At 49.0% G+C, this 12258-nt stretch overlaps 1 protein-coding gene across 4 annotated transcripts in view; it reads left to right on the top strand.

Annotated features, from left to right (window-relative positions):
* LOC128824746 (thyroid adenoma-associated protein homolog) overlaps positions 1 to 10592 on the top strand; it is a 39217-nt gene extending 28625 nt beyond the window's left edge. For 3 of the 4 annotated variants that reach the window (XM_054006602.1, XM_054006603.1, XM_054006604.1), the window contains exons 23-31: positions 593 to 839; positions 1236 to 1472; positions 2108 to 2333; positions 2831 to 3037; positions 3408 to 3646; positions 4576 to 4758; positions 6473 to 6739; positions 8210 to 8415; positions 9637 to 10592. In XM_054006602.1, coding sequence (XP_053862577.1) covers positions 593 to 839; positions 1236 to 1472; positions 2108 to 2333; positions 2831 to 3037; positions 3408 to 3646; positions 4576 to 4758; positions 6473 to 6739; positions 8210 to 8415; positions 9637 to 9908 — 2084 coding nt within the window. In that variant the 3' untranslated portion in view covers positions 9909 to 10592. Of the gene's footprint in view, positions 1 to 592; positions 840 to 1235; positions 1473 to 2107; positions 2334 to 2830; positions 3038 to 3407; positions 3647 to 4575; positions 4759 to 6472; positions 6740 to 8209; positions 8416 to 9636 lie in introns of those variants that run through there. The other variant, XM_054006605.1, reaches the window with a different exon arrangement.
* The last annotated feature ends 1666 nt before the right edge of the window (positions 10593 to 12258 follow it).

Raw genomic sequence — 12258 nt, forward strand, 5'->3', positions numbered from 1 at the left:
TTATCCAGAATCCCACCCCCACAAAGCATTTTCCAAACTGCGCTCAAGGGATGGCCCCAAGCAAAACCCCAGGTCTGACCTTTGGGCCAGTCCCAGTCAGGATCTAAATTTTGACTTGTCTCCATCTCTCCCATTACACACAGCGTCAGTGAAATGCAGCCATCTCTGGGGTGGAGGGTGGCTCAGCATGAGAGCGAGTGGAGTGGGAGTGCTGGACAAGGGCCCGAGGCAAACCCCAGCAAACAGGCCACAGCATCTTTAATGCCCTGCAGAGCAGGGGGGGACCTACTTTTCTGAGTCTCTTTTGAGAGCGCCCCCCGTTGAGTAAATTGCATGGGACTCCATCTCCCTGCCTGGGAAGGTCGAATGACTGAGCCAGCTCTGCTAGGATTTGAGGCAGGGTCCAAGGAGAGACGTCAGGAAGTCTCCGTGCTCAAACCACTAATATGTTTCCTCTGCCCGAACACGGCTCTGGTGGACTTGCTGTTCATGCTGAAGCGCAGGGCAGCGTACATGGGGGTAGCTGGTTCATCCCTGCCATGTGCCAATGGCCGTGGTTCCTGATGCCCTTCCCCCACTTGTTGTCTTTCAGGCGCCCTCACAGCTCGGGTGCTGGGTCCGAAGCGGAGCCGGGACGATAGCTGCGCTCAGGACGGGGTGAGCCCTCAGGCGTTCTTCAGCCGCTACCCGCAGCTGAGGGAGATCCTGCTGGGAGAGCTGCACTCAGCTCTGGAGACGGCAGGAGAGCCGGAGGGAGGGAGGTTTCACCTCTGCCCCTCACTCCACGCCATCCTCACGCTCTTGGCAAAACTCCAACCCGGGGCAGATGGACTGAGCAGGTAGAGAAAATGGGGAGGAGGCCACCCCATGGGCAGGTGGCAGGGTGCAGGCTGGGGGTCCACACAGGGGCACTGCTACCTATGGCCTGCGTGAGGCTGACAGCCTCCCAGAGCCAACGGCATCCGCCACCTTCTGCAGCGGGGGAGGGTTCCTGCCCTCGTCTGAGTCACTCGCGTCCTGGCAGAGGATGGGCTGCGCGATGGCGGGACGCTGCAGTGGCACTGCTGGTCCTGAGGGCTCAGAGGCCCCGTGGAGCTGACGTGCAGAGCCGAGACATGCTCTCGAGCGGTCATGGTCCTTTTCTAGCCCTTTCCGTTCAGGTGTTTAGCAGGGACCTAGACCAGCAGCAGGATAATCTTTGCTTTGTTTCCCACTCTGCACTGCTCGCTCTGCAGCGTCTCCACTTGCTTCCTGGAGCCCTTGCTTCAGCTTGCAGGAAACCCCATCTACGCTGTGCGAGTCATGGCAGCCAAGGCCCTAGTCCCTGTTGTCCCTACAGCTGAATACGGGAAGATCCTGCTGCGACTGGGTGAGGACTTAGCTAAGCAAGGCGGTGTCCTATCCCACAACACGCTGCATGGGCGTCTGCTGCAGATACGGGCTCTGCTGGCTTACGCTGCAGACACGAACTGGTGAGTGGGTTTAAGTGCCGTTCCCTTACTCCCTTTCTGTTTTCACGGCAGCAAGGCATGATCTCAGATCCAAACTCCAAAGCCAGGGGTGTAATGTGAGCAGCCTGGCAAGGAATGTCGAGGCAAACGCTGAAATTAACCCAGGAACGTTGCTTCCCAGCTGAGTGGCAGAGCAGCGGCTCCATCACAGACTCACCAGCTGACTCGCAATCCTGCCTTTTGTTATCGAAAGGGCAAGAAATAAGGACTCTGCATGGAGCCCTGCTGGCTGCTTCATGGAGTGCTAGGGACAATGCAGAAGGACATACACTGACCTCATGTTCTGGTTGGTTGCAAGGGTGGGGGAAAAGGTTCCATCACACACCCTAGAAACAGGAGGAAAGAGCCCAATGATGCCGTCATAAGACAGGATACAGGGTGGTCTAATAACGACTGACCTTCCCAGCCTTTATCAATGCAGTACCCTGTCCCCTTCCAAGAAACAGAATTGTAATGCATGGCTCTGCAGAGGGAACTGGGCCAGCACCTTTCAAAGAGACAAGCTAACGCTCCTGCATCCAAGGTGGCTAGTAACAGCTAACCCATAACTATTGTTTCTAGTACCTCGTTAAGTAAACTCTGACGTTTCCTTTCAGTTTGTCACCATGTGCCATGCTGTCTGTGGCTCACCAGATGGAAGGCCAGTTCTGGTTGGTCACCCCTGCACAGCAGTGCCCTCTGATTCGCTCAGCCTACCTCCAAGTCATCTCCCTGTTGGCGGGGAGCTGCACCCAGGGTTTTGCGAAGCGTTTTCGAGAGGTTGTGAGCAGTGAACTGGACAGCCTCGGGCCAGCGCAGAAGGCAAGATCTTCCGAGCTCCAGGTATTTGCCTCTCCTGAGGATGTGTTCATTGTGGCTCACTGGGGCCTCAAACAGCTCAAGGAGAAGGAATATGCAGCAGGAAGATGCTACCAGTCAAGCTGCAGACACAATGGACCATTGTAAACTCTCTGCTGGGTCTGGAGGACAGGATAGGGAGGAGGAGCATTCATGCTCACAGTGGGATCCTTTGAGGCTTAACCAGCTGGTGTTTGTAAAGTGCTTGGAGCAGGAGAGGAATGCTCTCGGATTTAAAAAGTCTCTGGTGCTCTTACAAAAATGGTGAATGGCCTTTAACCTCGAGCATCTCTGCTGAAGGGGAAAATGTAGGTTAAATTTAGTTCTCCAGCTATTTCACTTTTATTCAATGTGCTAGCAGTGGGCATGTAGTGTCGGGCATTCATCCAAACCTGGCCCACATCAAGGGGATCTTGTCCCTGTCTGGAAAGCACAGCCTTTCCTGGAGCAGCATACAAGCAGCTGTTCTGGTTTTCTTGCAGGTGGGCTCCGCTGTGTTCCATCAAGTTATCACCCACTTCCTCTGCAAAGAGGCAGCAAGCCTGGCTGGGGCTGAGAGAGTTGGTGCCATTTGCTTGCTCCTCCAAGGGGCAGATGTTGATATACAATCAGCCATCCTGACGTGGGTGATTGAAGGGGAGGAAGAAAGAAGCAAGGACTTAGAGAAGAGTCTCCAGCTGACATTACTGGTAAGGCAAGGCTCCATAGAGATTTTAAATCAGAGCGAACGCTCAGGAGCTGTCCAGTCCTAACACCCCCACATTGTGAAACAGATCGTGCCTTTCTGAGCTCTCATTCGGATGAGCTGGGCTAGTTAGGTGTTCCCAGCAATCACTGTGCTGAGGCCATTCACTTCCCGTCTGCCTTTCCCCGCGCATCCTAATGGGAGTTTGAACCCAAGTCTCTAGAGGTGAGTGGCTAGAGCGTTTAATCCACCACACTTCCACAGCTGCAGTTTAGCTTTAGAAGTGTCATTGCTCTTCCCGAATTGAAAGGACTTTTTCCCCCAAGAGGGACAGTGATTCCTTATTTCTCTGGGACTTTCCCTTTCTTCATCAGGAGAACCTAAAATCAGTGCTACAACGTCGGAGGGACAAAGAGTTCTTGAAGTTATACCTGGAGGCTTTGGTGCATCTGTGCCGCAATCCTTCATCCCAGGCCCAGGATGTTTTCCATAAACTCTTGGGTCCTGCAGCAGCATGTGTGGATGTCCTGCTATCTATGGTGGAAACAGAGTCTCCTGGCCCAGACCTCCTCTTCCAGGCACTCTCCGTGATTAGCTTGCTCTTTGTCCTGGGGTAAGTAGAGTCTTATTCTCCTGTACCCTCCCTCGAATTCTCTGATGGGCCATAGATGTCAATAAGAGTTTAGCCCTGGGTTCACTGGGCACTGAGCCCTACAACAGAAGACACTTTTTTGGCATTGCCTATATAATATATTCAGGTTTGTGCTTCTGTCCTGGCTTTTTTCCTCTTGCTCTTACTTGGTTGGCATTGAATTTTATTGGAGGCATGTGCCTTCCACGATACCAATTTAACTGGCGCTGCATTCAAGCTCTGCCCTGCGTGGTAGGTCGTCGGATACCAATTTACTCCACTCCCCAAGAAAGCGAGGAGACAGATCACTTGCAGCTGAACAGGAGCTGTAGTTACATGCCTGCAGCGACACGTAGAAACGTAGGGGTACCAGTTACAGAGGTGTCGGTGCAGGAGATAATTGTCCAGTAGGCAGGGTACAGCATAAACAATGCTGTGTGTCCAAGGAGCTCTGGGGCAGGTACCACGCTAAATACTGGCAGCTAGAGTAATCCTTTTGTGCCTGGTGTAGCATTTGAACTCAAGTGGCCCTGCTTCTCGCGACTCCCAGACCCTGTGCTTGAACAGATGGAGAATAGGATCCAGTCTCTGTGAGAGGGACAGAACCAGAGGTGCTACTGCTTCTCCCCCGTGTTCTGCAGAGACCCATGACCCTTCGCTGCAGGCCCTGATATACTTTAGTGCATCTTGATTTCGTTTTTGCATTGGACATCAACAAACGCGCCAATGTCAAAGGATTCATGGCAGCTTCACTAGTCTGGTGCAGTGACATGGGTCTGGCTTATTGGTACAGAACCTCCCTGAAAAGGGAGAATTCTGTGTTGGGGCAGTCAGCTGAGTGCCGGTGTCTGATGGAGCCAGAAGGAATGACCTGACTTTGACATTCTTCTCTCTCACTCATCCTGTGACAGTTCCAAGCTTCGGGATTATCCCCTGCTTGAGCGATGGTGTGTGATGCTGGAAAGATGCAGCAAATCCATTTCTTCAGAGGTGCTGAGACTGGCGGCAGCAAGGTCTCTCAAGCTGGCAGGAGCGGACGTGGTTCAGAGTGCCTTGGAAGCCTCCTGCCCATCCCTGCTGTCGGTGGCTGTGCGGTACGTAGCTGACACTTAAGTTGAGGCCAGAAGGGACCCAGCAGATCATCTCGTCAGACCTCTCACACCTCGTATCACAGGCCACCACCACCACCACCACCTCCTGCACACTGATCCCAACCACTGAAATGAGACCAAAGTATTCCAGCCCTCAGGGGACTAGAGTATTATGTGCCACAGGCAGAGAGTAGGAGGGGCTGCAGTGCACCAGTGCCTGAGGCTCCCCCAACAGCAGGAAATGATTCAATGAGATACACCCACGTAATCCTGGTAACTGACCCGCACCCAGCCGCTGCAGAAGAAGGTGAAAACTCTGCCAACCCAGAACACACCAGAAATGGGCCTCAGGGCTGCTGAGCCTTAACCCCTACCAGCATAAGCGACCCCATCATACACTCACACTAAAAAAATGGATCCATCTCTCTATTGAAACTAATTGTTTGCCCCCACAACACCTATGGGAAGGCTGTGCCAGAACCTCATCCCTCTGATGGTTAGAAACCTTCTTCTAATTTCCAGCCTGAATTTGTTCATGGCCAGTTTATATCCATTTGTTCTTGTGCCAACATTGTCCTGTAGCTTAAATAGCTCTTCACCCTCCCTGCTATTTACCCCCTCATGTATGTGGGGGTAAATATCATCCATCCTTATTCTCTTGTTGTTGATATAACTAAAAAACCTTGTATTATTTATTTTTAATTTCCTGGCAAGAGCTAATTCAGCTTGACTTGGAGCAATACTTGTGGCATGAAAGTCAGGTTTTCGTGATGGTCATTGACAATACACATTACCAGTACTGCTCCAGCATCCAAAATCCCAGTTTCTGGCCCTAAAGGTTAATAACTTGCCTATTTAATCGAAGGCTTGCACTAGGAAAACCGCATTGAAGAATATTAAAGGGGACATTGCCAAGTTACAAGTCACATTTTTAAAAACAAGATGCTGTTACCTGTGCTGCTGCTAACACCTGAAAGCCTCGGCTCCTTTTCGCTACAAGTACTGTTTATTTACTCTCTGCATTTCACTCCGCCTGGACAATGAAAATGAACTCGTCAGTTTCATTTTCTGGCCCTCATGCAGGATAACTCAGCTCTGCAATATTCCAGTTGCAGACACAACATAGGAATATTGAAATTTAGACAAAAGATGTGTAAGTTGGAGTTTAAATAAAAATACCGGAAACGTTTCTGTTGACCTAAGGGTTTGTAAAACAATATTTTAAAAAAAAAATGTAAATGTTGGGTCCAACTCTCCCCAACAGTATCCTCATGAAAATCCTCAATATAATATTGGATGGGGCACTTTGCACTGATGAACAGAGACAGGCTGACTGTGACAAGGTTATGGAGTACTTGAGGATATTGCATGTCACTTTACAAAAGAGAAGAAAGGATCTTTGTTAAACATTACCAGGATATAGCTAGTTTCCATCTGACCATTATGCTGGTATATTTCCCCCTTTCCCCTAGCCTCCATCTATTAGCTTTGTCTCTTTCAACTGTAAGCTCATGGGGACAGGGCCTTTCATGTATGTAACACCTGACACATTGCAAGCACTACCAGAAACAAGTAGTGATGATATTGACCATCCAAGTTTCCTGTTAGTTACAACCTGTGTAAGATTATCCCCTGGCATTGCAGTTGGACAGCTTAGAAATGCTCCGGATAGCACCATATGCTACTAAAATGAAGTCTGCTTTCTTTTTCCACTCAGTGTGATGGACATGGGCATTTACCTGCTACAAGATGAGGATCAGGAAGTACGGCGTGAAGCCTCTGTCTTCGCCAGCCTTGTTCAGCACGTGTCGGGAGCGCGGCCTAAAGACAGTTGTGTCTTCATCCAGGGTAACAGAGGGCTGGTGTGCCTGCTGCATGTCCTGCTGGAAAAGTTCTGGGGCTGCCAAGAAACCTTTGAGTTTTTGCTACGGCACCTCCCCACACTGGATCTCAGCAACATCTTGACAGAACTGGAGGCCAACAAGTGAGCAGCTAAGATTCTAAAGTGGCGTTAAGGAGACATACACCAGAAACATTTCAGTACCCATCTTCAGCTGTGGCCAAGGGGAGGGCACACTGCAACTCCCGAAGGGATACAAAGATTGCTTTGAGGCTCCCACATCCCACTTTGCACTGGTCCAATATCCCAGTGTATATTAGAGCCGCTGCCTGGCAATAGCCCCAAGGGGCCAGGAGGAGAGCTAGGGATTGTTGTGGCGTAGGAAGATCAGGCCACTCCTAGTTTTCTCCCGGCCGTGTCCTCCCAACACTAGCTGCAGACACTAGAAATGGCTTAAGAGTGTCGCTGGCTGTTTCATGCCACAGGAGTACACCAATACACTAGAGAGATCCCGCCATGGCTGGTTATGCCAGCAGCGTATTGCAAAGCAGCCACAGTGCAGACTAGGATTGGGAAACCTGTCTTCAGGAACAAAGGCAAATCACAAGAATTCGGTTGCCTCTTAGGAGGGAGCCCAAGTGACCAGCTCGTAAAGAGACAGCTCAGACTTGCAAGCAGTGATCGCCGTGTGCCGGCAAAGGGCAAGGAGGGGATGCTCCGTCTCCTCGTAGGAGTGAAAAGAGCAAATGCAGCCTGGCTTTGTCTCTGCTTCTGGAGGAAGCCGCTCCAGGTGGTATTCCAGAATAAAAGCCATAGGGACGACTTGTTTTTATAAGGGCAGATTAAAAACTAGGCCCTGCAAAGAAATGATCTGTTTAGGGGGTTCTTTGGTTTTGTTTTTTAAATAAAAATGTCCAGACTGGATGCAAGTGAGGCTGAAAATAGAGGGCAGGGCCTAGTGAGTTCTGTCTCCATCTCTGCCACAGTCTCACTGTGCCACCTGGGGCAGGTAACTTAGTCCACCTACATTTGAAAATCCTGGCCTAAACTTAAGCATCTAAATCTCTATTCAAGCACCTAAATAAGTGGCCTGATTTTTTATTTATTTATTTTGGAGGTTCTGAGCACCCAGAGCTCCTACTTCACTGGTGGTTGCGTGTGCGCAGCACCTCTCAAAATCAGGCCACTTACGTAGGTGCCTTGCTTTAGGCACTCAAGTTTGAAAACCAGGCCTTTAATCTCTCTGCTGCTCCCTCTGTACAGTGGAGATGACACTTCAGTCTCTCCCAGGGGAGTTGTGTGGATTAAGGAGTTAATGGGGGTTCAGTGCTGTAAAACTGCTATATAGATGGGAAACATTATTGTTGCCAGCATCCCAAGGGAACTGTCCCCCACAGAGGGAGGCCTTGGGCCTTTCAATCTGTAAACACCAAATATGTGAAATCCCATCCTTTCTAGTCACCAATACAGAAAGTCCCGGTTGCTCATGTAACACCCATTACTGTGCTATCGCAGCTGGTACATAGCGTGACATCGTGCAGAGGTGTTTGGAGGAGCAGATTAGTGAATGAGACAAAACGTGGGATTTATCGTTTGACTTGGCTTCCCTTTCAGAGCCGTCAGTCTGTATAAAGAGGACGAACCCAATGTTTTTGCAGAGCCAGCTGTCTTATCCCGGCTGCTCCTCCCCTTCCTCCTTCAGCTGCTGGACAGGGTGCCCGCCTCTACTCAGCTTTGTGACTTCGCTCAACGCTGGCTGAAAGCCACCGGACCCAGCATCTTACACAACCTGCAGCACTGCAAGCACTGGTGGAGCCAAGGTACGTAGCTGCACTGGCATCGCATCTAATCCCTTCCCAGTGTCGGCCTTAAAACCAAAGCAAAGCTGGTTGCATATATGACACTTGTTTATAAAGCACAGATTTGTTTATATGTAGGACCTGCACTAATTGCCGATCTCTTTAACTAACTATGTGGTGCTAGAATAATTGCTTTAAATAAAGTAAAGTGGAAGAAGCAGCACATTACTTCCTGCCATATTGCAACTTCAAAGCTACGTTAAACTTGGGGTTTAAGTGACTTCATAGTATTCTTTACATTTTTTCAATGTTGTTCTCAGTCAGGTTAATACAATTCACCTGGACTCTAGCCCACGATCCACATGCAGAGAAACCTGCTACGTCTAGGTTTCTTGTTCCAATGTTTCCCCCCCACAAACCAGCCTCCCTTCAAACAGCACCGAGACTGGGATGAACAAAACCGAGTGCAAAGGAAAAGCCAGGGAACACCCACTATGTTCCATAATTGTCCCTTTGCAGGGTCTGTGCCATTGACTGACAACCCCAACTTGTTTTCTGTATCTTGGCCAAATACACCACACAGTTCAACCAGCTCCTAGTAGCGCATCACAAATAGCGCTTAGAGGTGAAACTGGAGAATGAGAAACAGCTTGGAGGTTTTGGATAACTGGAAATTGCCTCCAGAAACCCCCTGCTGTTACCTGCATAATAAACTATTTGCCCTTGGCAAGGGAAACTGCAGTAGAGTCTCTGTACTAGAGCTGTCAAGCTGGGCAGGGGCTGGCCGTGCTCCATGCAGCCAAGGTAAGCTGAGGCAAACGCCCAGTGGAGCTGCCTGGCATTTGTGTAAATGAAGAAAACTAAATAACAAACAGCTTAGCACAAGCCCGTGTCTGGGCCATGTGTGGACAGGCCAAGTCAGGTGTTCTTGGAATTCACCTGTGCCAGGAACAGAAAAAAGCCAGCAGTCCCGGGTGGGTATTCATGGCTCTGCACCCTCATGCTGCTGCTGGGAGGGCATGTCAAGGCGGCATTGGTTTTTCAGTGACAGCTCAACTCCTGCTGCAGCAGCGTGGTGCTTTATCTGCACTCTGGCGTACATGGGAATTTGGCTCATGGAGAGGATGGGACAGTGAACAGGAATATTTGCCCTCTCGTCTGTCTCTCTAAATTACTTTTGAATGCCACTGATATCCGATACACACCCTAACCCTATTAATGCCTTGTTCTGCTCCCTTTTAGAGGCCATTGCACCTTTGCATATGAAAGCTCTGGGGTGTGCAAAGGTGCATGCTGCTGTCACAGCGCTACTGGTGAAGGCTACACTTCTGGCCCACGCGCTGGATGGCCTGGAAAGGACCCACCTCGGTGCTTCAGAGATCCACTGCACTTCCCAGGAGCTGAGAAGTGACCTTGTGCTGGTCCAGGAACTGCTGGCCCAGCATGGAATGGCCCCCACCTTCAGTTTAGACTATGGGATCACAGATACAAGGTTCTCAGTAAGGGCTGTCTGATCATGCCGGGTGGCAGAACTGTGTTGTACTGAGTTACCATGAGCCATTAGCCAAGGGGCAGAGTGTGCTCTCTTCACACTGTGCTTTGGATGTCTGTTCCGAGACACTGCTGGATCTCTGTGCTCACCTTCCTGATTTCTCCTCTGCTGGGAGCCATCCAGAACTGGTAGGTTATTGATGTAACTCAGGTGCTCCCCATTCACCAGCCAGGAAAGGGAGGTGGTACATTGTCCTACTACCCGGGATCCAGGCCCCTTTCCCCCTCAGGTTAGCTTGGTTCCTCAGACTTATTTTATCAACCACACATTCTCTGGATCAGGCCAGGAGGTGACAGCTTCCAGTTCTTCATTCAGAGGCAGCTTTACAAATTACATTACCACCACCATAAAATACCAGTGATGGGCTAAGACCATGTTTCTGCTCCTCTCTACCTGAAAGGCATGGGCTCCTTGGTATGCCCAATATTCTCAGGTCAAGTCAGCCTTCCCTGTAATGAGGAGGGTTGGATGCACTACTCCCCGAAGGACCAGAGAGAACACGGCTCGAAGGAGGTCACATCTCAAACTCCGATCCCCCTGCTCTTATTTCACTGTTTTTTATCCATGTTTGTGGCTTCTGTTATAAGGAGCCAATAAACATGCTTTTGGCTGAATAAAGTGTCGCTTTGACTTTATCACTAATAAAGAGTCCTAATTGGGTGTTGCTATTACTCAGTGCTATAAAGCAATCTGGGTGTCTGTATTTTCCATTTGAAAAGCCTTTCAATCAGTTAGCAAATGCCCTCTGATTCCTCAAATGTTAGTCTCTGACTCTCAAAGCTTAGTTGCTGCTTCACTTATGGTCTAACTCTAGTCCAAACTGCTGGTGCAACAACACTCCCATACCAACAGAGCCTTCATCTTGTCTCTGTTGAGCACGTGCCTCACTGATTCAGCCTCTGTCCCAGAGTTCCTGTCCTCAGAGTACAGAAGGGACCCTTCACATGTCACTCTCCAGTATGATGTAGTCAGAGGGTGGGGAATATGCACAGGAGCTGATCCCATCTGAGAGCAGATCACACACACAAAGTCAGGGCTGCCATAACTTTCCTTCGCTTCCCTCTTTGTAGGAACTAAAGTCCAGGCTGACTGACTGTCTATCACCAATACTTCAATGAAACATCTAAAGCCTCGTTAGGGAAGTGAACTCAGCTGTGCTAATCGCTCCTACAGGACTTAAAATACACAAAGCAACGGCCAGGGCAGAAAAGTGTTATTTTCAAAATGTTTTGGAAATAACGTTTTTAAAGCCTGACATTCAGATTAAGAGCCTGACATTTTAGTTTTAGGCCATTTCAAATGAGAATTAAGATACAGAACTCAAAGGCACCTTCTGGGCCATCGAGTCCAGTCTCCTGCTGTCACAGGTAACCCCATCGCTTCACTTCCCAACTCCTTTACCTGTTTATAAAGGGTCCAATGTGCCCACGATTCCATTCATAAAATACAAGCCCAGTCATAAACTGATCAAGCCCCATCTTAAAACTAGTTAGATTGTTTGCCCCCTCCCCCACGCCTATTGGGAGGCTACTCCAGAACCTCGCACCTCTGATGGTTAGAAACCTTTGTCTCGTTGCCAGCCTAAGTTTATTCATGGCCAGCTTATACCCATTTGTTCTTGTGCCAGCATTGCTCTCTACCTTAAATAGCTCTTCACTGTCCCTTGTGTTTACCCTCCTCATGTATTTATTCCTGAAATTCAATGTTGATAAATGCAAAGTAATGCACGTTGGAAAACATAATCCCAACTATACATATAAAATGATGGGGTCTAAATTAGCTGTTACCACTCAAGAAAGCGATCTTGGAGTCATTGTGGATAGTTCTCTGAAAACATCCACTCAATGTGCAGAGGCAGTCAAAAAAGCTAACAGAATGTTGGGAATCATTACGAAAGGGATAGATAAGACAGAAAATATCATATTGCCTCTATATAAATCCATGATACGCCCACATCTTGAATACTGAGTGCAGATGTGGTTGCCCCATCTCAAAAAAATATATATTGGAATTGGAAAAGGTTCAGAAAAGGGCAACAAAAATGATTAGGGGTATGAAACAGCTGCCATATGAGGAAAGATTAATAAGACTGGGACTTTTCAGCTTGGAAAAGAGATGACTAAGGGGGGATATAATTGAGGTCTATAAAATCATGACTGGTGAGGAGAAAGTAAATAAGGAAGTGTTATTTACTCATCATAACACAAGAACTAGGGGTCACCAAATGAAATTAATAGGCGGCAGATTTAAAACAAATTATTTTTTCACATAACTCACAGTCAACCTGTGGAACTCCTCGCCAGAGGATGTTG

This window comes from Malaclemys terrapin, chromosome 16 (assembly GCF_027887155.1).
Source record: "Malaclemys terrapin pileata isolate rMalTer1 chromosome 16, rMalTer1.hap1, whole genome shotgun sequence".
NCBI classification, from domain to species: domain Eukaryota; kingdom Metazoa; phylum Chordata; order Testudines; family Emydidae; genus Malaclemys; species Malaclemys terrapin.